The sequence below is a fragment of the Manis pentadactyla genome, chromosome 19 (assembly GCF_030020395.1).
Source record: "Manis pentadactyla isolate mManPen7 chromosome 19, mManPen7.hap1, whole genome shotgun sequence".
Taxonomy (NCBI): Eukaryota; Metazoa; Chordata; class Mammalia; order Pholidota; family Manidae; genus Manis; species Manis pentadactyla.
Window position 1 is genome coordinate 10,007,200 of NC_080037.1, and position 24,479 is coordinate 10,031,678.

The following is a 24,479-nucleotide window of genomic DNA, read 5'->3' on the forward strand; positions in this document are numbered from 1 at the left end:
AGGAGAAGGGCTGTGTCCAGAGTCCTCAGCATGGTGGAGGCACATCAGAAGGCTCCCCCAACCTACAGGCCAAGCAGCCACTGCAAAGACGGGGTCTCCGGGGCTGATAGAGCCAAAGCAGCAGGGAAGAGGCAGCTCTATTTGCGTCACAATCTGGCATATTTAAGGGGCTGAGCCTGGCTTACCAGGCTGGGCCAGTGCTCCTGAAGTTCTCAGCCCTCTGGGGGCTTCCCACTGCCAGGCTGCTGGGACCCACGTTAGGCTTGGGAGGTCAGTTCTGGGAGGAGGGGTGAGTGGAGACAGGGTCTGGCCTGGGGTCAGCATGAAGGAAGTTGCCCAGGTCTGCCCTCCACCTGCCTCCGCTTTTGATTGGACTGAGCCTGCGTGTCAGTCTTCAGGGCCTCCTTACCCTCTGGGTGCAAAGAGGCAACAGGTGACTGCGGCCAGCCCTGGGCCTCCACTAGCGGCCTCCTGGCTTGGAAGGGAGGCTCCTGGTGAAGGAGTTGGGGCAGGCGCGAGCAGGTGGGAGGAGGATTTCTCTGAGCACCGGAAAGGAAGCAGGGCACCAGCGACAGCAGGTGGGAGAGGAGCTCTGGAGGGTGGGCTGCCTTTTGGAAACAGAAAGACCCAGACACAGACAAGGGCAGAGGGGTGGGGTGGGCCCCCTGGTGGGCCCCCTCCCTCGACAGGGATGCCAGGACTGGGGTGGGATGGTCCAGGAGGGACACTTCGGAATGTGCTCTCAGAGTCCCACTGAGCATATGCAGATGAGGCCTGTCTGTATGCAAATGAGACCGTCTGTATGCAGATGAGGGGAGAGGGCATTCTCTTCTCAGGGTTACCATAGAGCCCACCCCGCCCCCTCCCCTCAGGGCCCCAGCTGCAGGGCAGCCTGGGAAGAGGCCAGCCCTGGGGGATGGAGGGGAGCAAGGGGCAACCTGCGATAGAAGGTGAGACTTCAGGAAGGACTTACCAAAGGAAAATGGCCAGTTCTGGGAAAGGGACTAGAAGTAAAATGAGGAACATACTGGGGCTGCTGGGAGACTCAGGCAAAAAAAGGTGGGTGTGGACAGTGAAAGAACATCTCAGTCACAGGGAAACACAGGCAGACTGACTGAAAACTTTGAGAGGGACGGCAGGAAGACAAAGAACTTCGACTGAGCATCTACTCTGTGCCAGGTCCTGCACAGAGCGCCTTCCACTCACGGTCTCATTGGAGCCTGGCGATAATCCTGTGGGGCCTTTCACAGGTGAGGCCCAGACAGGCTGACAGACAATGGCCGGGACACGCAGTGTGCAAACGGCAGGGCCCTGGCCTGCCCAACTCCATGGCGCGCAGCCACAGCTCAGAGCCTTCCTACCCTTTCCTGGCAAGCAGAGACAGCTCCTGACCTGAGGGGAGGTGAAGGGCAGTAGGGGTTTGGAGGCGGAGTCTAGGTGAGGGGTGCTCATACACCCTGAGGGGAGGCATGGCTGGGTCCCCACCCAGATAGGGCCTGCAGAGGGCTGAGACCTGGGATTGGAGGGCAGGGTGGCGCTGTTGGGGGTGGCTGGGTAGGCAGAAACCAGGAGGGGCACATCAGTATTGGGAAGGATGCTGGGAAAATACGTGGAGGACAGTGAGGTCCGGAGAGATTGGGAGGGTTGCTCTCCTCACTCAGCAGAACCAAGTCCAAGCTGGGCCTGAACCCAGGGCACTGGGCCCCCAGCCCAAGGCTCCTTCCTGGGAGTGCAGAGGCTGGGAGTGGGGGTGTCTTTGAGAATAGTCTCTCCTCTTCCTCCCATGGCCCGCGGCCCCCCACATCCAACTGTGTGGCCAAGGCCTTTGTGGGGAAGCCGTGGGGAAGAGAGGCCTCTTGTTGGCCCATTCATCATGCCGGAGGCTTGGCCAGTGCCAGCCCCCAACACCGGCTGGGCTTTCCTTCCTGGGGGTGCCAGCGGGTCCCCACCCGCTGCCACTGCCCACTCCCCAGCTCTGTCGTTTCCTGGAGCCTCAGGGCTTTGGCCCTGGTCCCGGCTGAAGGATGGCGGGGAGCCCCAGCCCCTGTGCCCCCCGCACCTCGCCTTTCACATGCTGGCACCAGAGCCGTGGGAACGCTGACGGCAGCTGGGCACCGGTGCCCTGCTCTGCCCACCCCCAGCCTAGCCGACCTCAGAGAGGGGAGAGGAACAGCCTGCCCCCAAAACAAACCCCTCCAGGATGGGGCCCTCGAAATCCTTCGCACTAATTATGAATCTGGGGACAAACAAGGCATTTGCAAGTCAATTAGTGACAGAACTTTCCCAGGAAAGAGTTTCATCCAGGCTCAGCTTCAGACAGGGCCACATGCTGGGTCATCTTGTCCCTCCCCCTGTCTCTGCCCTGCTCAAAGCTCAGGGATAGGGGTTGGCCCAGTGTTCTGCAGCCCCGATGTGGCTTGAGGGTGCCCAAGGCCTGAGCAGGCATGAGGGGCTGGAGGGCAAGGCCTCCCTCTGCTGAGGTCAGCTGGAGGCCACTACAGGGCTGCCACCAGGGACACCCTGCCCGCCCTTGAAGATGACAGAGAACAGAGAGAGACCAGGACAAGAGGAAACCAAGAGAGACAGGAAGGGCCCAGGCATCTCAGCTTGCGCCCAGGCAGGAGGCGCACAGCCAGAGGGGCCTGAGCTACACGTCAGGAGCTGCAGGGGGACTGGCACCCCCATCGGGGGCCACTTTCCATAGAGAGGGAGACAGAGCACAAGACGTTGCTCTACCCAGGCTGGGAGGCCTGTAGTTAGGGAAGGGGCTGTCTGCCGAGAAGACCCCTTAATTGGGGGAAGAAAGGGAAGGAAGGGGCTGGTCGGGGCAAAAGCCCTAGAGCCAGCCTGGCCATCTGAGGAAGATTAAGGGGTTATAATTAAACCATTTGAGGGACTCCGAGCAGGTGGGCTGGTGCTGGTGCTAACGATCTAATTGCTGCCTTCAGCCAGGGCCCGGCTGCCTAGGCTTGGTAATGAGTGGGGGTGGTTCCTTTAAAGGAGGTGGTGTGAGAAGAGGCGGAGTCGAGGGGCCAGGAGGGGATGTCTTTTCTTCACTTTGAACACCCCAGCTGACAGGGTCACGTGCCCCGAGGGTTGCGCCTACCGTCCTCTCTAAGAAACTAGGACGAAGGCTGCAGCGTAATGGAGTTAGAGGAGTCCTGGAGAAGAATTATTTTGGGCCAGAGTGAGCAAAGAGGCTGCTTAGGTTCCCTTAGAGAAAGGGCCATGGGAGCAGGGGATGGTTCTGCGTCCTTGGAACAATGACAACAGCCAGCATCAGCTGACAATGTACTCTGTGCCAAGCATCGCACTAAACACTCTATCAACCTATTTAACCTTACAACCACGGTAAAGTCAGTCTCACTCCCAGGACGTGACGGAGGGGGAGGCACTTGTCTCTAGGGCAGGGCCCAGCCCCTTGCTGAGCAGACGCCAGGGGTCCCACTGACCAGGGGCGGCTCCTGTCAGACCCTTCCTTTCTTCTAGGAAGGGACAGGTGGACAAACCTTCTCTAGACTCTGACATCCCGAAGGCTGAGGGTCAAGAGCATACGAGTTGCAGCCCAGAGACCCGGGGCTGTGGGAGTCCGGCCCCCCCAGTTTGTGCAGCCGTTTCTCCTGCCTCTCACTAGAGACTTGAATACACGTCGGGTGTGACGCTGTCAAGCCTTTGCACATGCTGTCCTTCTCCTTGGAAAGCCGTGCCGCCCACTCGTTCTCTGCCCTCTGAGAGGTTTTCCTGTCTCCTCGTGCCTTGGTCTCCCTAAGCCTTGAGGATTATCTCAGAACACCCAGAGCCAGGCTGGGGTGTAGGGAATGAATAAGTGCTCTGGTGTGGGGCTGGTGTTTACTTTTATAACTAAAAGGCCGGAGACAGTGTAGCTCTGAGAAGATACATGAGAAACCAGAGACGTCAGTTGTCCCTGCGAAGGGATCTGGGTGGTAGACGCAGGAGGCAAACTTCTTTCTGTATAGAATCCCCTTTGGTGCCTCTAAAGTTTTGGGCCTTTAAAGTGAAGCAATTACTTATTCAGAAATAAATTTGAATATAAATTATTGCATCTTTTTTTTAAAAGCTGGAGAAGGACCGTGTTTAACCCCCAAGGCCAGAGCATGGGCAATGCCCTGCAGCTCTTCACACAGAGGAAGGAGTGGAATTTCAGTTCCTTCTCTCTACCTCTCCCTTGCCTCACCCTGCTCCTGTTCCCGCAGGCCAGCCAGCCTGGTCACTGCGCCCCACATTCTGCCCCCGTCCTCCAAGAGCCTGTCAGGGTTGGCCTGCCTCTAGCCAACTGGCCCTGGGCACGTGGGCAAGTCACTGATGTTCCCTGATGCAGGATCTCCCCCCTGTGGGGGGAGACTGATGGGCTAGCCTACATCAGCTGAGTGTGCGCAGGAAGCTGGCCTGGACAGCCCAGGTGACAGCCGCTGGCCCACGCTTGAGGGAATCCTGCTGCCCGGCTCCAGCCGCAGCCCCACCAAGCTGCTGTGTTTCTCCCCCAGGCCGCTTTCCCTCTCTGCACATCAGTGTCCATCCCATCTGTGTCACGGTGCGTCCCTGACACTCCTGTCCCTGTATGGCTGGATAAAGGAGCTCTAATAATGCAGTCTTAGCATTCTCATCTGAAAAATGGGGATGTGAACAGTAGCTATTTGCCAGAGCTGGTGGGGGAATTAAATGAGACGATGTATGTAAAGTGCTTGGCGCAGCATGGGCACGAAGCAAGGGCTCATAAATGGTGGCTGTTATTATAGTTATTAAATGGGAGGGACCCTGCAAAATGTGCTAGCCTGGGGAGGGGACTCCTCATTATTGCTCTGGCTGGGAATAATGAGGCCCTGTCGTAATAGCCCCTCACACTCCCAGGCCCACTGACAAAAGGGCGCAGCGGCTGCGGATGGCCCGACAAAGTGAGAAGTGAATGGTGCATAATGGGACACTTAGGGGCTTAGCCCAGGCTGGGGGATGCTGGGAAGGACCCTCCGGCTGTGGCTCCAGGTGCTGAAGGACCCCACAGGTCAGAAACCCAAGTGGACAGGCCACCCTTTCTCTGCTGCAAGGCAGCTCAGGCATGAGCCTTCAGATACAAACCTAGGCCACCAGGGCCTCTGCTACTCTGTACTGAGCACCTTCAGTGCCAGGCGCTGCTCCATGTGCCAGGGTGCCAGCCTGCACACACAGACCCCAAGACCTCTGGCCTCATGAGGCTAGTGTGGGAGATGGAGAAGAATCCAAGCAAATATATAAGTGAATTACGTAGAGGGTCAGATGGTGATAAATGATCTGGAGAAAAAGATAGAACAGGGGAGAGGCTGGGGTCAGGTGGTGAATTGCAATTTAAAACAAGGTGCTGAGGGAAGGCCAAATTTTGTTCAACTTTTTCTTGTGAAAAGTTTCAAATAGATACAAAAATAAACAGAATAGTATGACAATCCCCCACCTGTCCATATCCTCTAGCGCCAACAATTGCCAATCTCGTTTCATCCGCAATTCCGCCTACTCTCTCCCACCTCCTGTGATGTTTTGAAGCAAATCCCGGACATCTCCTTTCATGGACGGCGTAATCTGAGCAAAGACCGAAGGAGGCAGGCAGCCAGCCAGCTGGTCATTTGGGGGCAAGCATTCCAGGCAGAGGGGCAGCAAGTGCAAAAGCCCTTTGCCTGGTGTGTGGAAGATCAGACTCTAATCTCAGCTTTGCTCTGACTGGCTGCGACCCCTCACACAGGTCTCTTAACTGCTCCGAACCTCAGTTTTCCATCTGCGAAGTGGGGCTGGTGCCCTTGTCCCACAGGGAGCTTGCAGGAGTGGTATGAGAGTCCCTGCGGGGTTTTCACAGAAGTGGAGAAGGGGGGCAGGGGGCCAGCTGTGCTCTCAGGCAGGTCTGGCCCAGAGAAACTCAGGGACTTGGTAGAAGCGAAACAAAGCCCCAGGGTGCCCAAAACTCGGTGGGGGGTGGGAAGAGAGTTTGGGGGTGGTTTCCTACAGAGAGCTACCCCCATGCTGAGCTCAAACAAGCGACAGTGCTTGGGGGGAGGCCAGAGCCCCATGTTTGCTGGCCTACCCCTCCTCCACCCTCCCATGGACAGTGAAGGGTCGAAAGCCTGAATGGCCAACTGTTCTCTCAGGAGGCCTGGTCCCCTTGAAAGACGCTTATCACCACCTCTGCCTCCTCCCAGGGTGCTTATCACCCAGAGGGGCCTTTCCTGGGGGCACAAAGAGACCCTCAACTCCCATCCTCTAGGCAGGATAATGGGCCATTCACACTGAGGGGACCCCAGCCTCACACCTGGCCCTCTCAGGCAGTGCCTGACTGCCCCATTGTCCCAGGCCCGCCTTGCGCACGGGTGTCAGTGGCAGGGAATCCTGAGCCCCCCTCAGCTGGAGCCCTCCTGGCCCTTCCCCCACCCCTCTAAATGCCCGGGTTCCGGGTTTGATTTGGGGGAGGTGGGCCTGCCATTCATCCTGTACCGGCTCACTCGGAATCTCACTCCTCTCGAAAGCCCTTACAGAGTGATGGGAAAATGGGAGGGAATAATTAGGGAAATCATTAGCGTCTCGAGGCCCATCTGAGAAGGATTAAGGGATTAAAAGCCTTCCAACCAATCTCTCCTACTTTAAGGTTGTTGTCGGGATTTAGTTTTCAGGACTTTTTCTTCCTCCTCTTTTCCCTGGGTTGGGGCCGACTAAAGTCCTGGAGGATCCCTCTTTCAAAAGCTGCAGGAGAAAGTCAAGACATTGAAGTCCAAGCTGAGAAGAATGGGGGAAAGCAGGTGTGTGGGAGAGGCCCCTTCCCCAGCAACCCTGGGCCACCACGGACCACTTCGCTGGGCAAGAGTGGATGGGGACGAGCTGCAGAGGCCGGGCTGGGCCAGAGGGGCCTGTGGGGAGCAGACCGGTGCCCTGGAAGGCCCCTCAGGGGTCCAGCCCTGCCTGGCTGGCTGCCTTCCACATCCTCCAAGTTCTAGCTGAGGCCTCACTAGGCTCTCCTGCCCCTGACTGTGTCCAGCTGGGGCAAACTGGGCCAAAGTGCTCCTTGTCACCCATCCTGCTCTGGGTAACCTGAGGCTGGGGGTCAGGGAAGAGAGAGAGAGAGGCAGGAAAGGCTGTCTCAACAAAGTCCGATCAGCAGCACCCAGCCACTGTCCCCGGGCAGGCCAGGGGCCCTTTGGGACGAGCAGGTAAACAACTTGCTACTGCACTGTGAGGCGGGCTGAGATGGAACAGGGGGCAAAGGGGTCCACAGAGGAGGCCGACCTCATACGGTCTGGAGGGATTAGAGACAGGCCCTGGAAGGGAGGACTGTTTTATTCATGAGCATCTCCCCGAGGCCTGGCACCCGGCAGGTATTCAGTAATTGCGATGCATGTTCCACTCAGATGCACCTTCCACTTCCACAGAGAATATTTCACTGTCTCACTGAAGCGATCTCCTTATCACAGGAGGGATTCAAATACGATCTCACTGTGCTCAAGGCAAATGGGGACTCAAGGGCACGGAGAACTATGGGTCACTGGAGCACAGAGGAGAGCATTAGGGTGCACACCCAAGCTCCCCCTAGTCTCCATGCAGTCCATCCCGGCCCACCCTGCACCACCAGGGGAGGCAGACATGGCATAGCAGGTCTCACATGCACACACGTACTGGCTTCGTGGGTCCAGTTTGGGGGCTCCCTGGAGTGCAGGTTGTCCCTCCCTTCTCTGGAGGCCTCGGCTAAACCCCTCCAAACCTCGGTATCCACTTGCCCTTGCCTTGAAGGGCCTCAGGCCAGGTGGGGCAGGCGGTGAAATTCAGCAACGCTTTCCCGAAATAGAGGCAGGCAAAAGCCATTCCAGAGCCAGCACCTTGGCAGTGGTGCGGGTGATAGATGCTGGCGGCTGCAGCCCGCTACAGCATTAATAATCGCGTTTATTAATGGTCTTAATTAGCAACTGCCATCAAGAAGCCTGGTGCTAATTCCACCAATAATCGAGGTTTGCGGGGCGTGGACAGGAAGGGCGGGTGCAGGATGGATGGCTTGTATTCACGGTGTATAGTGCTGGGTTTGGCTGCAGCAGAGGATGATGGGAGATGGGAAGAAGGGGGACCCTGCCCCCCACCGGCTCCTACACCAGGGTCCCTTGACTCCCCACAGCGCAGCCTCCTCAGATGGTGTTGGGACAAAATGAAGCGTGAGGAATTGTGGGGAGGAGGGGAGACCTCTGTCTGTACCTTCAGAGCCAGAACCCAGACAGCGGCCCGTGGGATGAAGGCGAGTTTGTAAAGGCCTGGGTGAAATGAGCTAGAAGGGGATTGGGAACAAGCCCCACAGTGTCCTGAAGCCACATTCCTTGCTCTGGGGAGACGGAGATGGATAGTGTTGAGCTGGGAAGGAGGGGACACTGGGGTTGGGGTGGGGGGTGGGGGTGGGGGCAGCTTCTCCAGCTGAGGGCTCTCCTGCCAAGAAGAGCAGGGTGGGAAAAGCAAGTTTAAGAATCCAGATGATGCCAGGCACATAAAGCCCACTTCCTCTCTCAGCCTCCGAGCCAAGCTGGGCCTGCTTGCGTACAGCTTAGGGACCCAAAGACTAGCCAGAGCAGGCCCCGAGAGCCCCTGAAATCCAGGCCAAAGAGAGGGGCCCCCTTCAGGGCAGGGAGCTCCAGTCAACCATCTTCTGGGGACTGCCCCAAACAAGGTGCCACCTGCAATGCCCTCGGAGAAGGAGAGCTGTTGGAGGGAAGGTGTGCCCTGGGCTCAGGCAGGGGAGGCTCTCGCCATTTCGGAGACATGTGAGGACACAGTTTCGGCTTCTTTCAAAGGTGGCTTTTGGGGATCTCTGGAGGAGTTTCCATGACGCTGGGCAGCCCCAGGTCAGAATGTTCTGGAGGGATTCCGGGTTGGACAAGTGACCTGGTCAAGACAGCAGCTGGGTGAGAAGCTGCAGGATGACCTCCATCCAAAGAAGGGGAAGGGGTTGTGCAGAGCTCTGGCTGCTTCCCTGGCACCATGAAATGCCTCAGAACCCAACCCTGGTCCCTTGACCCCAACTTCCCTCTAATCTAATAGTCTTCCACATGTTATCCTAGGAAGCCAGGCTCTATTGCCCCCACCCCACCTTTACCTCCCCAGAATGGGGTTGCCATGCACATTGCACCTGGATCCTCAGAGATGCCAGGGGGGCAGAAGGGAAGAGCTCCACCTTAGGTGGAGGGCTGGGCCAAACCAGAAATGAACAGACTACTGAGGCAGCGTTAGGACCCCTGCCTCCAGGAAGGCCACCGGCCCCACTAACACCCTCTCTCTCCTCCCCGCATGCCACCCTCTCCTGCCTTACTGGGACTGAAGACCTGGACTTCCTGGGACAGTTCTCATTCAGTGTTGGCCAGATGGATTTTACTCTGAAAACCTTTGAATCTTGGAAGCATCACAGTTTCAAGGGCCCAAGCACCAGTGCCAAAACAGTCTCACCTGAGTGGCATCAGCCCTTGATCACGAGTCTTCACGGGAGCTTAGGAGATGCACCTTGTTGAGTACCACGCTTGTTTAATGGGGTTCAGCCTATAAGCGCCCAAGAGCGAGGGGCCGAGTCGCCAGCTGGACCGGACTCTCCTCCCAGCACAGAGCTCTCTGGTCCACTGTCCGGGTATTTTAATCCAGTGTGCAACCAGTACCATCTGTTAGATGGACACAAGCTTCTGGGCTGGGGGTAAAGGGCTGTGACTCCTTCACTTGTGGGAGGGGCCTTATGTGACACCCACCCCCCAACACACATCACTGGAGTTTATTTCAGTCCTGCCTTGGCTATCCTTTCTCCCAGTAAGAGTGGACAACAGAGGGCAGCAGGATGGAAGGCCAGGCCTGCGCCTGGGGCTCACAGGTCAGGGTGTCCAGCGCCTGCTTTAGGAAGCCATGAGTATTTCCCGCAGGGCAGGGAACGGAATTGGCTCCAGAGACACCCATGAGCGCCCCTGGGTCAATGTCATGTGAAGCGTGGATGAAGGTGGCGGGTGGGGTTAACAGGTAGGAAGAGTGGGAAGTGCCAGAGACAGAGGCTCAGAGAAATGAACTGACTCGCGCAGGCCACCCAGCTAGTGAGCTGAGGGGCGTAGCTGGGGGCCTACCACGGTCTGACCCCAAATCAAGGATCTTTGGGGAGAGGAGCAGGTATGGCGGACACAGGTGACCACTCCTCCTCGGCACCAGGGCCCGGTGTGGGCCACCCTCTGCCTTCCTCCCCAGGCCTGCGATCTCGGCTGGGGCTCAGACAGTGCGCAGACAATGGCGCTCTGTCCCAGGCGCGCTCCGGGGCGACAGCTCATCCCTATGCAGTGACCGCCTCCCCTTTCAGGCGGTGGAGGCCGGCGCGGTGGCGGAGGGGGATTCTCACAGGCCGTTGGACATTTGCATAGCCGGCCCGCCCGCCCGGACACATTGGCCCGCATTGTTCCCCTCGGCGGCGGCGGCGGCGGGCGCACGGGCCGGGGCACGCGGGTGGCGCGGTGGCCGCGGCTGGGAGCGGGCAGGAGGGCCAGACAAAGGGGCCGGGGCGCGCAGGGCCGGGAGGCGGCGGGTGGGGGAGAGATATCGGGGTGAGGTGGGGGGACGTGGTTGCCGAGTTTGCCCCGGGACGGCCGCCGCCCCCCACTAAGGACACCCACGCCGTGTCTAATTCCTTCCCGAGCTGGGGCCGCCGCGCGCCCGTGATGTGAATCCCAATAGGAGGGAACTCAGGCCTTTCCCAGGCTGCCCGGTCCGTAGGGCAGGGTCCTTCAGAGGTCAGAGCTCCCAGCTCCCGGCCAAGGGAACCCCGGTCACACAGGCCCAGAAGCGCCCCGAGGCCCCCCGAGGCCCCCCGAGGCCCCTGGGGGACCTTGGGCCTCCCATCCAGCTGTTGCCCGCACACACTTGTGCCAAACCAGAGCAGTGGCCACTTCCAAAACCCTTCCCTCAATGCCTCTGGTTCTGCTGGCTTCTATACTATCTCCCCCATCAGTGGGGCCCTGGGAGGGGAGCAGAGGCCCCGTGTCCTCGTCCATCACTGTCCCCAGAGCTCAAGCATTGGGGCTGGACAGACAGAGTTCATGAGTGGACAAGTGTCTGATTGTCCTGTATTGAGAGCGATAATGGTGGTGATCAGAGGGGCTGTCCCTGAGGGGCAGAGGCCTCATTGTCCCCAAGGGGTGAGGCAGGAGCCCCCTTGGCCCCTGTCCCCGCCATCTCCTTGACCTTCTCATTGTCACCCTGTTGACCCAGCCTGAATGGATGGGCCACCGTGTGGGGGGACCGATGGTGCTGAGCTAGGGGCTATAGGGACGATGGGGGTGGGGCTCGGGCTCAGCTTGGCCCAGGGGCTCCCAGGATACCTGTCTTTCCTGCCTGCTGAGTTCTCTGCCTGAAAGCTGTGATGGGACGATCACTCTCATACCCACATTTCAAATGGCAGCTCAGGCCAACTAAATGGAGCGATTTGTGGAGGGCCCTCTGCTGTGCTGGACACCAGAGACAAAGTTGGGGAGAGAAAGGAGGAAATGCAGAACAAAAAACAAGGGCCTGATTTAGGAGAGTTGAGCCCTGGGCAGAGGCCCCTGAGCCACAGAGGCAGGGTGCTGGATCTTGGAGCAGGGTTCAGCAGCCCCTCCCAGGCCACGGGAGGCTCCCTGGGAGGGGTGGAGCTTGGACCTGTCTGGCTACAGGAGATGCAGGGCCATCTCCCATGGGGCAGCCCCTGCCCTGTCCCTCCTTTCTCAGGGATCAATGGTGGGCCATGCTGGGACCTGTCGCCTTTCCTCCCTTGGAAGCTGACTGGGCAATTGCCCCCCCCTAGAGAAGGCTCAGTTGCCCCTGCTCCAGGAAACCTTCCTGGGTTGACCGGGAGCAGTGACCAGCCTGGGAGCAGCCCATTTTTTCCAAGTCTGGAGATACGGTTGTGGTCAAGAAGGAACCAGACAAAGAGGGAAAGGATCAGGTTGAAAAATGAATAATGAATACTCATGAATAATGTTGGTGGCACGAATAAATGAATACTCATAGTTGGCCCCCCCCCAGAATGATCTAGGGCAGGGAGGGTCTCATCCCCTCCTTGTGTCTCCCCTTTCCTGAAAGTCTTTCAGATCTCTGAGGGCTGCTTGGGGAGCTCAGGGGCAGTGCAGGTCAGCTGGGACTGAGTTCAGGACTGGGAGCTGAGGCCCCGCAGGGCAGAATGGGGGATGGACCTCAGCTCTCCCCAACTCCCTCCCTTCCTCCCGACAGGGGCTGATGGTAACAGGGAGCCTTTTTGCAATCTCAGGGTCAGCCTTCTGTCTCAGCACAGGGGTCTCCCTGCACACACCTACCCCAACCCGCAATGGTCAGGGGAGGCTGGCAAGGGAGGAGGGAGCCGAAGGGGTGGGAGCATTGCTGGGCCATACGACCAGGGATGGTTCCCTTGGAGGCTTGTCCCTCCACAGCCCTCCTGTTCCCCCTTCTCCTCAACTCCGGACTTAGCCTCCGCATCGAGCCAAACTCAGTCCCTCCAGCTACAGTGAGGGTGCAGCCCAAGGTGGGCACCTTTGCCCAGGTCTCAGGGCCGGCCCCCCCAAGCCCTTCCATTCCTCCTTGGGTTCCTAGATCTGAATGGGTCTTGGTCTTGAGGGACAGGTCTGTGGTGATGCTCAACTCCTGCCAGAAGCCTCGGGAAAGGGCAGGAGAGGGCAGAAGGGGGCCCCAGTACTTCAGGGGTGGGAAAGGAGCTCCGGTCTCCCGAAGGGATGGATTTTCCACCGGGCGAGAGGTCTGGAAGCCAGAGCGCCGCCTGACATGCGGGGACGCTCAGAAGCGTCTCCTGTCGGGAATGGTGAGGACCCGTGCTAAAGCAGACAGGAAGGCGCGAGGCTGTAAGAAGGAAGGACTTCCAGGCCTGCTAGAGGCCGGGGAGGCCCGAAGGCCGCATCTTCCTTTGCCGGGTCTGGAGCGCCCTCTGGTGGTAGGATGGCTCCGGGTGGCTGGAGGCCCCGCCCGCCTTCCCCACTCCACGCGGCTGCCCTCTTCGCCCTTCCCACTCCCCACTCCTCAGACCCCAGAGCTTCAGGAGGTGGTGCTGGTTGCTGGCTGCTTCCACCGTCTGAGGAGTTAGTGGCGAGGGACTCCTTATGCCCCTTTTAGACCCGACAGGGACCCTCTTCCTACTCCGCTCAGAGACCACGGACATTAAGGTCAGCGTGGCAGTCGTTCTGCAATAGGAAGAACTCCCCAGCAGCCCCAGCTGTCCTACAACAGAAACAGACTTTCTGGAAGAGAATGAGCTCCCTGTCTCTGGAGGCAGGCAAACCCAGGGTGGGCACCTGCTTAGTGGAACAATGACTCCTAGAGGGAGTCCATGGACCCAGGGAGGTGGGCTGTTTTCACCACCACGGTCCCTTCCCACCCCAAGATTCTAACACTGTGAGTTCAGGATGAGAGGAACTTCCCAAATCCCCAGTGCACAAAAAAAGGAGTCAGGGTGGCGACAGCGGAGTTTATCACCCTGGCTCTGACTTCACTGTCCCTGTGTGACGTTGGACCAGGGGCTGGGCAATCACTGGGATACCTCAGGGGCAGTGGTGCTGGGGGTGCTGCTGAGAGGTTCCCCCCAGACTGAGGTCTTCTCCTGCTCCCCCCCAATGCTGCCTGTGCAGAGGAGGCTCCTTCTGGCCCAAGATTTATTTCTTGCAGCAGGAGGGACGGTAGCCAGTCACTGGTGGTCGTCATAAAGGAGAGCGTCGTCTCAAGGGCTGGAAGCAAGTTAGGCCTGTGTGTCTGGTTCCTCTGTCCTCAGAGGTCCCTGCGCTTCATCCTCATGCTCCCCCGGCACCTGGAAGGCAGGGGTGAGGGAGCAGGTGAACGGGAAGCCCCAGGGGGCTGAGGAGGATGGGCAGGCACAAAAGGAAAGAGGCAGGCTGAGTTGTGAGAGGTGAGGCAGGGAAGGAAAGTCAGATGGCGACAGGGCCCTGTGGGTCTGAGGGGCCACAGGTATGACTTACCTCCCAGTAAATCTGGTCCTCGTAGCACTGAGAGTCTGTGGGGGCATCCAGGAAGGGCAGCCTCAGCAGGAGCCCTGGTGGGGTGGGTGGGGGTGATGGGGGAGGCTTTTTGCTGCCCTGTGGGGGAGGCTGCCACCCAGTGCCCAAGGTGCAGAGGGGCTGAGTCAACGTGATGCCTGGAGCAGGCAAATCACAGCTGTATTTGTCCAACACCTAGTAGAGGCCAGGCCCTGTGCAAAGTGCTCAACAAGCATTGCTTTCTTGGGAAATAATGGCAACCCTGCACTGTGAATATGATCTCCCTGTATTCTTAGGAAGGAAACCAAGGCTCAGAGAAGGTAAGCACTCAAATTGGCACAGTTGGTAGTGGACCAAGTTGTGATTCTGTTATGAACCAGAGCTGCTGAGCTTTCTGTGACCTCCTATCACGAGGGGTGAGGAAAGTGTTTATTGGATAAAGAAGTCGTTGCATGAGTGAATGAATTGAACCTTGTTTGAGAATAAAAATCGCAGGTGAGAACAGGAGGGTGGGGATACTGAATCAGAGGTTTTATCTTGAAGGCCAAAGGACTAAGGCCAGACATCAGAAGGGACTGCCTGCCCCAGCATCCGGGCGCTGTCAGTCTCGGGAAGGCTCTGGGCCAGTCCAGCGGCAGACGGGCAGGCCCCTTTTCTCCCTGCCCCTCCCTGCCCCTCAGCTGGGTCAGCATCAGCCTGAGGTTGGGCTGCCCTCTAGTGGGTAGAGGGAGCAGCACAGGGAGGCCGCAGACCCACGAAAAGGGAGCCAACTCAGCTCCTAGCTGGCTCGCCACCTTCCCCTGGCACAGGTGGGAGCAATACCCACTTACTCGTCTTCCCCTCAAGGAGGTTAACCCTGAACTCTACAACTCCAACCTGCACCTGCCGCAAAGTAGGCGCCCAATAAGCATCCATGAATTGATGAATGTCAGTGAGATGAGATCCAGTGGCCCTTCCACCCGAGAACCCCTCTGTCTTCTGCCCTCCCTGGGGCTCCTGCCAGCCCCCTACCCCTAGCCAAGGTCACTCACCTCCAAGACCCCCGCCCACAGAGGCAATCATCAGTGTGACGAACAGCCCAAAGAGCTGGTGCATGGCCTGAGACGTGGCACTGCGCTGGCCATCTGCTATGAGCGGAAACACGCTCTCCAGGCTGCAGGAGGAGAGGTTGCTGGGGGACCGGGATGGGGCTGGAGCCAGGCCGGTGCCTCAGTGCACCGCACTGCGTCCTGCAGCAGCCAGAGGGCTCAGGGGAGCCCACGAGGCTGTCTCACCTCTGGGCTTTGCTCCCATCAAACTCAAAGACTGCAACCCTGTCCCACCCTCGTGTGCCAGCAGACATCCACACACCTTTCAAGGCTCAGTTTAAGGGTCGCTTTTGGTTACCGCCTCCTCTGAGCCCTAGTATGCAAAAATCCATCCTAAGGGTCATTTTCTCTTGCTGACCTTTTAGTAACAACACTATTGCAATCATTTGTTCAATGACCCTCCTGCTGCCCTTAACTGAGAACCAGAAAGAGTCCTCCAGTTGGTCTTATTCACACGTTTCTTCAGCTCCCAGAATGTGGATGAATAAATGAATGAACCAATAAATGTAAATGGGCACTGCTTTTGGTTTTGATCTACAAAGGGAAGAGATGAGGGAGGTCACTCCTGGGCAATAATGACTTCAGAGTGAGGGGGTGGGGGACTCACCCATCTCCGTAAGTCTCATGGGTGGCCAGCCCGGCTACGAGGACCCCAAGGAGGGCTCCCAGGACCCCAGGCATCCCATGGAGGTTGTGGACTCCACATGTGTCTTGGACTTTGAATTTTGACTCAAGGACAGGCTGGAGGACAGGACACCAATAATGAGTGTCGGTTGCCCCCCCTCCCAGGCCTATTGGAGAGATGGGATGGGGCGCCGAGGCTTCCCTGTTCTGCCCAGGGCCCAAGAGGCACCAGTACCGTGAAGAACTTGTACCCCAACGTGGAGACAGTCCCAGCCAGGAAGCCAGCTGCCAGAGCCCCAAAGGGTGTCAGCATCATTTCACCGGATGTCCCCACCACAACCCCTCCAGCCAGAGCCGCATTCTGGATGTGGACCTAAGACAGCACAGAAGAGCGAGGCAGTGGGCGGTTTCATCACCCCTGCACCGGGCCAGCCCATCCCCCGCAGGGGCACCGACGACTTCTGGAAGGTCCCGCACCCACTACCCTCTAGCTGTCTACTGCATATGGTCTCACGCTCTGACCGCACCAAGGCAGACAGCCCCCAGTGCCTGTGCCCTTACCTGCTCCCCTGGAAAACCGCCCTGGCAGGGTCTCAGACTTCTCCTCCCCCTCCCATGCATCCCTCTGCCTCCCTAAGGCCTCCTCCTCATACCATGTCCAGCCGCCCATCCCCCCCGACAAGGGCTGACACAGCGAAGGTGCTGAGGGTGCTCGCGCTCAGGGAGTAGTACGTGGTGAGGGCTGTCCGATGCTGTCCGTCCCCCAGCGTGGTGGGTGCAGAGTTGAAACTAGGCCAGAAGATCCACAGGAAGATGGTCCCTAAATGGCAGGCAGACGGGCAGCGTGAGAGGAAATAAATGGTTCCCCGCCCAGGTACGAGCTGTGCAAGGTGTAAAATCACCTGCTCTCAGCTGCCTCGGTTGCCTCACCTGTAAAGTGGGGACATGAGTACCTACCTCCTCAAGTGAGGACAGAGTGAGGTGATGCATATGAAGTGCCCAGCCCACGGCCTAGCAGGTACTAAACGTTCAGCAAACGGTACTACCAAAGGGTGCCGGCACTATAGGGGGCTTCTCGATTGAAAATCATTAGAGGGTTCAGCGTTTTTTTAAGTATCAGAAAAGAAAAGAAAAAAAAGGCAAAGGACACTGCATGTCAGGCACTAAGCTGGGTACTTGATATATGAAACAGGAAAATATTTTGTTTTATAACCTCAGCTGCCTCCTGGAGAGTTCAGACCCTACAATGTGTGGGAGAGGCCTCTGTCTGCTGAGCCCCGGATGGGCAGGGCCTGTGCATTTTGGGGTAAGAACTGGGAGCTTCATAGGTTCTGCCTGCCCGTGTGAGGTTCCCAAGTTTGTGACCTCACAGGTAACTCCTGCCTACACCCTGCTCTCTGCAGTAAAATCTACCATGCTGGCAGGTGTGTCCTCTGAGGGGAGGGTTTGGGGAGGAACAAAGGAAGAGGCTAGGCTTCCGGTCTGGAAGGAGCTGGGAAGCAGGCGAGACCTGCAAATGCATGCCTCCTGGGAAAGCGTGGAAATCTTGGAGAAAGCTTTGGACTTGTAGCCAAATTTATCCAGGTCTCAAAAGCAAGAAGGAGGCCTCAGCTGACCTGGGGTCCCACACGCTCTATTTCCTAACAAACCCTGTGGTAAGCAAGGAATACAAAACCAGACTTTTTAATGTACCCACAGGCACTATTCACTAATACTGTCCACGAAAAATTAAAATATCCACTTCCTTTCTGACAGTGTGCAAAGGTGGAGAAAAGAGCCGGAGGCCAAGGCAGAGGTATGTGCTTAGGAGAAACAGCTGCTGGGGACGGTGCAGCACCAGGGGCCCAGGCCTGGAGGTAAGAGCAGGGGAGAGGAGTGTGGCTGGAGCCGAGAGTGAGTGGGGGGCCAGGGTATCGGCCAAGACCCTGCAGGGCGGGTGTGCCACACTGAGGAATCTGGTTTCCAACAGGTGGTTGGGGTTGGGCGGCAGCCCTGGAGGTTTTAAACAGAGATTGGTGTGGTTAGACTTGGATTTAGAAGCACTGCTGGAACTGGAGCTCTGGGCAGGTGCTTCCCCCGGGGCTGGGTTCTAAGAACCTGTCATAAAACTGTTGAGAACCAGGAGCACAGATCTCAGGACTCTCACAGAAGATCCCAACCTGGAAGGGAGCTCCCAGCCAGAACCCCCAGGACGGCAGCAGCGCCCTGACCCCTTGCCTGGAGATGGTCTTCCCCGGCCCAACATTAGGGGCACCTGGAACCGGCCCCACCCCACTCCGCCTCGGCAGGCCTCACCAATCATCGCAAAGAGGTCTGAATGGTAGACGGAACCCTGGCGATGCTTGCTTTTTTCCAGCCGGGGCCTGTAGAGGACCCGTGAGAGGACCAGCCCGAAGTAGGCACCGAAGGTGTGGATAGTCATGGAGCCTCCTGCATCCCTCACCTGTGGAGGCAGAGCGGGGGTGGAGGGGCAGCCCCCACCTCCACAGCCCCCCACCCCGTGCTCTCCCTGCTGAGGGCCTGGCCCTGGCCAGCCTCCTCCCCATCCAGACTCACCCCCAGGAGACTAAGGAGCAGGAACTCGTTGGTGCCAAACAGCACCACCTCCAGCAGAGCCATGAGCAGTAGCTGAGCCGGCCCCGTCTTGCCCAGTATGGCCCCGAAGGAGATAAGCACGGCCGCAGCACAGAAGTCGGCGTTGATCATGCTGTGGGGGGGCAGATGGGAGGGGGCAGGGGCTGGAAACCAGGGCAGCTCTGAGGGGTGGCCAGGTCAGAGGCAATGAGCCTACGTGTCTAAGCTCTTCCCTGGTAGGCGGGGAGGGACCGCCTCGCCTTTTCTGTAGAGAGGAAACTGCCTTATGGAGGTCTGTGACTTGGCGAACAAAGCTCACCACGGGTGGAAGACTCAGATCTCCAACCAAGAGTTCCTCTGAACCCTGTCGTTCCCCACGAAGCCGTCTATCCTCCCAACACCTTCGGATAGTAAGGGGCCAAATGGGGCAGTGTAGCTGGCGTGTGGGCCGGGGACGGGAGAAGAAGTCAGGCAGCGAGAAGAGTCAGGGCACCTGAGATACATTAACTGATGAGTCAGAAACCTGGTCAGCGAGCAGACCTGAGGGACGGGGCTTGAGCTGGGGCGCTTGGATGGGGGCCTAGATCCTGGGGGAGCCAGGGAGGCCGCTGCTGCCCACCTCTCCACGCCAACGTGGATGTGGCCACCGTGAAAGGAGTGAAAGAAGCCCTGGACGAGTGTGGCCCACTGCAGGGCGAAGGCTGCCAGGAGGAAGGTGAAGCCTACGCTGCTGAAGCCGTATCGCTGCAGGAAGGCCATGAGGAAGCCGAAGCCGATGAAGACCATGGTGTGCACGTCCTGGAAGCCTGCAGGGGGCGACAGGGGGCTGCTCTGCCACCACCCATCCACCAGTGGGCCACCCTGCCAGCGCCCCCAGCTCACACCAGCCACAGCCGCCTTCAGGCTGGAGCGGTGCTGCTGAAACTGCCGGGGCACGGCAGGGCCTCCCAGCCTGGGCCACCTGTGTGGAGCTCACCAGCCTGCAGCAGCAGGACGCACACAGTCCCTGCTGTCGCCATGTCAGAGCAAGGGTGTCAGGCCTTCCGCTCTCTTCTCTGCTCCACTCATTTGCCCTCCGCTAGGTCCCTTACCACTGACTTGGGCAAGGCCCACCCATGCTCTTTCCTGGGCTGCAGTCCCTGCCCAGCCATGCTCAACACTGCCTTTGCCATCAATGTTAGCCTTTCTGCTGGAAAGTCCTTCTTGATGTCTAACCGCCATGCCTCATATTTCAGAATCTATACCTCTCCATTTGGAAGACTTCAAAGTTTTATGAACTGATTTGCAAAATAGCCTAAAATTGTTCGTGGAGATCACTTCAGGGAAAAGGAACTGAAGCAGGGGCTTCACTTCACAACTCCAGTGCACGCGATGCCCCTGGAGTTAGGCTGTATGGCGACTCTGGGAAGCAGGATTTTACTTTTTCATTTGTTCCTTTCTATAGCTTGACTCTTAATTCTATAGATGAAGTACTTGCATTATTTTAAGTGTCAAGGGGGCTTCTGGGCAGGGAGATTTGGGGCCTTTTCCGTTTGCTTTCTATTCTGTACCAGTGTGCATAAAATACTAAGCTAATAAAAATGCTAAACAGGAATATTGAAAATGAGATAAGTACAAATAATTTGCAGCAGTATTTGTTCTGTACCCCTGCCCCCATCTACTTGTACACAGGGTTTGAAACACAACCTACTGTGATGTTGGGCCAGTGTGTCTGGTTCTTTTTCTTTGCTTGGAATTAAGTACATGTTTGATTCCATGCTGTATCTTTGGCTTTAATTGAGAAACATTAGGGAAGAAGAATTTGAGTGCTATTAGAAGCCAGGCAGTATACATGTGTTATTGAGAAACAGGGCAGCCATGACCCTAATATAGCTCCCTTTTATAGCTCCATGTGAGAAATTTTGCTTAGAACTTCATGCTAGGAGATGTCACTTCTCCTGGGGACTCAGTCTGTTTTCCTGCATTCATGTGACAGATGTTTACTAAACACTTGTGCATCAGGCAGCCACCGTCCCTGCCCTCATGGAGTGTGGAAGACAGACATCAAAGAACCAAAGACTCACATATGTGAGGCTTCCTCCATTCTGATGAGAACACACAGCTAATCCTATTTCCCTTTTTTCTTCACTGCCTGGAAGCTCAGAGCTACACTGGAATCTAAACTAGAGGCCACTACAGTGTTGGTTACTTGTGTTCTGTTTCTCTGCTTTTCTTTTCTTATATACGGTTTTGTTGTAAATGACCTCAAATCTCTCATGGAAAGAGGCAGATCATAAAGAAAAACAAAAGCACAGTCACTTCTTTTGTGTAATCTAAAGAAGCACTAACAAGCCAAAAATGTATTATTGAACTTCAGGATACAATCAGGAACTTGCAGAGAAGCAAAGTTTTCTCCTTCTTTGTGCTGTATGTGGGCTGATAGGAAGGAGTTTGCGAGCCCCTGGCAGAGGGCTGGGTGTGTGCTGGAACTGGAGGTCTGCAGCTGAGCTGCCAGTCCGAGCAGCCGAGGGGAGTGAGGGTCTGGAGTCCCACTGGCCTCGCTAAATGTCCCCAACACCGTGCCAATTCTCCAGCCCTGCCCACTCTCCACATCACACAGATTGCTCTTCCCTCCCAGATCTTAAAACCCAACAGAAGAGGAGAGGCATCACTTAGAACTCAACCCTCAGCCTAAGTTCTTTCAGGCCTCACTGCCTGATTTCTTTTCTCCTTGTGCAAACAGTAAAGGGGATGCCATGTCTGTTCTTTTGCCCAAAGATAGCAAGATAAGAAAGAGGGCTGGTGGCAGGGCTCTGTGCCCATTACATGCTGACCTACTCCAGAACTTGTCTCAATGGCAATAATATTTACATCTCCCACCCCGGGTTTGTTTGGAATCAAAACTCAGTGCTTTGGCCTTTCAACTGGAGTCTAAGCATCAAGAAATCTCTTTCACTGGGGAACATTCCACACAGTCTTTCTCCATAGTCAGGGGGATGGATAAGATGACCCCTCAACATTCCCTTAGGCGTATCCCCATGGGAGCAGGAAGGAGCCTGCCTCCTATCCTGCCCACACCCCACCAAACGCACCTTTGGTCGGAGAGAAGATAAGAGCCCTCTAGACCCAGCTGTTGCTCGCCCTCCTTCCCTCACTGCCCCTCTCCAACCCCACCAGATGCAGCCTGAACGTGGTGGGGCTGTGAGATGAGGAACAGTGGAAGCTGGGGCTTTAGCATCTGGGGGCTGGATATGAATTCCAGTTGTAACCCCTTCTGACTGTGTGACCTTGTACAAGCCACTTAACCTCTCTGGGCCCAAGATAGCTCATCTGTAAAGAGGGGCTATAAACTGAGGAGCAGGGAAAAGGGAGCAATGAACTGGGGAGGCCATCTCCCCCAGCACACTCTACCCTCCCGACACCCCACATCTTTAAGAGGGCAGGTGGGGCTGTATTCCCCTGGTCCCACTCACATCCCTCTTCCCCCACCTCTTCCAAGAAGATCCTGATTCCCCTAAATCCCTCTCCCTGCAAGTAAGGGCTCGGAGGTGTGCAAAAAAGGGCCACATTTTAGTATAACAACAAAGGAAAACTGAAGGAACAAAACAGCAGCAGACTCACGGACTGGAAGAAGGGACTAGCGGTTACCAAAGGGAAGGGGAGAGGGAGGGAGAAGGGGATTAGGGGCACTATAATCAGCACTCACAGTACAAGGGGGGCACGGGGAAGGCAGTACAGCACGGAGGAGACGAGTCATGACTCTATAGCATCTTACTGTGCTGACGGACAGTGCCTCCAGTGGTGGGGGGGCAGGGAGGGAGGGGGAGGAATTGATAATATGGGTGAATGTTGAAACCACAATATTGTTCATGTGAAACCTTTGTAAGATTGTATATCAGTGATACTTTAATTTTTTAGAAAGGCCACATTTTTTTTCTAAGAACCCTTTTCTCATGTTTGCTTCTGTGTCCCTGCAACCCTAGTCTTTTTCTTTCTTTTTTATTTCCCGTTACTTGCTTCATGGAATAGGACTTTTGCAATGTGAGGGTAAGACTATAGATAGGGAGTTAAAAGACCTGGTTCTAGCCTGGCTAACTTGCTGTGTGATCTTGGGCAGTTACATAACCTCTCTGGCTCTGAGGAAGTGGACCAGATGGGCTCTGAGGGCCCTTCCTATGGAGATACCAGACCCTCAGAGCAGCCATGCCCTTGGCATTGGCTAGTCCCATAGCTCAACAGGTGCAGAACTTTCTTTCATCTCCCGAATCAAAGGGCTGCACGCCCCTCTGGCTCTGCCCCCTTTCCCCCAGACACAGGTACAGGTGGTGCCGGCTCATCAAAGCCCCGGGCACCAGGGACTTAATAGCTCCCTCCTCCCCAACCTTCCCCATACCAGGGTCCCAAGTCCGCAGGAATAGAAGCCTAGAGCAGACAAAGCAGGAGGGTTCCCGCTTTTACTTCTCTTACTGCAAGCCAGGGGCAGAAACCTGTGTGTCCAGGAGAGCCCGCCATTGCATCAGGGGACAAGAGGCTGGGAGGTTTCAGGGAGGACTTTGAAATAAGCAGAGCTCGGAGACCTTGAGTGAGGTTTGTGAGAGAAACAAATGGGGGTGCGTAGCAAGCAGCCAGGCCAGACCCCTGAACAAGAGCCTACTCCTTTCAGTCTGTGAATACTCCCTCCCAGATCCCAAGCTCTCTGGACAAACGCATGACCCTAAGCATCGGCCATCCCAGCACGGTGCTCTGGCTTTGACCCCAGCTTCCATGGCTCACCTTGTCCAGTCAGGGCAAGGGTGAAATATGGGGAGGCCTAGGATGACTGGGGGTCTTGTGCTTCATGCCCAGTTCCAAGCCTCCACCTCGCCCTCTCTATCCTCAGCATTGTGAGCTTCGTTTTGTTGGGGTGGGCTGGGAGAGGGTCTGGTGGGGCCAGCCACAGGCTCTGCATACAGGAAGTAGGGTAATAGCAGCCTGGGACTTGTTTTTATGGAGACTCTCACTCTCTGAACCACAGTCCTTCAAGCTGAGGCATCCTTCTCCCCATTGCCCAGATACGGAAAACTGAGGCTTGGAGAAGCCCTGCAAAGCTTTGTGATGAATTCTAGGAGATTCGTCACCAAGGATGGTGAATCACTAAGGACTCCACCCTTGTGAGAGGGGCCTCATCCACAGCAGGGCCAATGGGTTAACCTCCCCCTTCCTGGCCCTTCTCAGCAGGCAGGTGAGCTGTGGTGCTTAGTGTACCTGTGACCTAGTTCCAGCTACTAGTTCTGCCACTCACACGATGGGTGATCAGCAGCAAGTCACAGCACCTCAGAGCCTCAGCTTCCTCCCCTGTGAAATGGGCTAATGATCTTGTCGTGCCTCCTCCTCTGGCTGGTGGCTGCTGTTCTGCGGTGGGCAGATAGGTAAAGGCATCATTCTCTCTCTGGCTCTGGAAGTGCCAGCTTTGGGGGACTGGGGAAGAAGTCCCAGGATGCCTTCAATACCTGCCATTACCATCTCCTGCACCCCACTTCCTACCTGCCCTGCCAGAAGGATCCTCTTTCCTGTGGTCAGGGCAGAGGCCGTAGGAAAGACAAAGTCTCTGTTCAAACAGCCCAGCAAAGCCCAATTAGGCCAACTGGGAGGGGAGACAAGGGACAAGTTGAATCTGGAGCTTCAGATCGGGGCTCCAACCCCAGCTCCCTAAGTGCTGACAGTGTGACCATGAACCAGCCGCTTACCCTCTCTGAGCCTGTTTCCCCATCTTTGCCTGCTTCATAGACTAAAGGAGATAATGCATGTGCAGCCTTCAGCATAGCTGGTTCATGGTGGACACTAGTGAAAGGATGTTATTATAAATCTGGGGCTCACCTCAGAGCAAGAGGGGTGCCCGCCTAGGTAGGGGTAGATCTGGGCATCCACGTGCCCCCTCCCAAGACACCGAGGAGCCTGGGATCTATGCTCCCCGCGCACCCTCACCCACACTCACTTGGGTAGCGAAAGTAAAATTCATTGTCCGAGTTACTGCGGTTGCCCCAGTGCCAGAGGGCAGCGTCGGTTTCATGGTTGTAGCGAACAAAGACCGCAAAGAGGATTGCGGTGGCGCCCTGGAGGAGGAGGCACAGCAAGGGCAGCTGAAGCCGCCTGCCCACGGCGCGGCGGGCGGACTCGGCCATGGGACAGAGGCCGCGAGGCTCCGGCTCCAGCTCCGGCTCCAGCTCCGGCTCCGGGCGCG

At 56.9% G+C, this 24,479-nt stretch overlaps 1 protein-coding gene across 3 annotated transcripts; it reads right to left on the bottom strand.

Annotated features, from left to right (window-relative positions):
* Window positions 1–13,641: 13,641 nt before the first annotated feature.
* RHBG (Rh family B glycoprotein) lies at window positions 13,642–24,479 on the bottom strand. 3 transcript variants are annotated; one of them, XM_036922534.2, is made up of 11 exons: window positions 24,234–24,344; window positions 23,986–24,079; window positions 18,900–19,086; window positions 18,263–18,413; window positions 18,002–18,149; window positions 16,360–16,526; window positions 15,942–16,079; window positions 15,690–15,823; window positions 15,026–15,147; window positions 13,977–14,050; window positions 13,642–13,807 (listed from the first exon to the last, which is right to left on the bottom strand). In XM_036922534.2, the coding sequence occupies exons 3-11, from the start codon at window positions 19,064–19,066 to the stop codon at window positions 13,739–13,741; spliced, it is 1,170 nt and encodes a 389-aa protein (XP_036778429.2). In that variant the 5' UTR covers window positions 19,067–19,086; window positions 23,986–24,079; window positions 24,234–24,344; the 3' UTR covers window positions 13,642–13,738. The 3 variants fall into 3 exon arrangements, with proteins under 3 accessions (XP_036778429.2, XP_036778427.2, XP_036778428.2); XM_036922532.2 differs by lacking the exon at window positions 23,986–24,079 and having other exon boundaries at window positions 24,234–24,479; XM_036922533.2 differs by lacking the exons at window positions 15,026–15,147; window positions 23,986–24,079 and having other exon boundaries at window positions 24,234–24,479.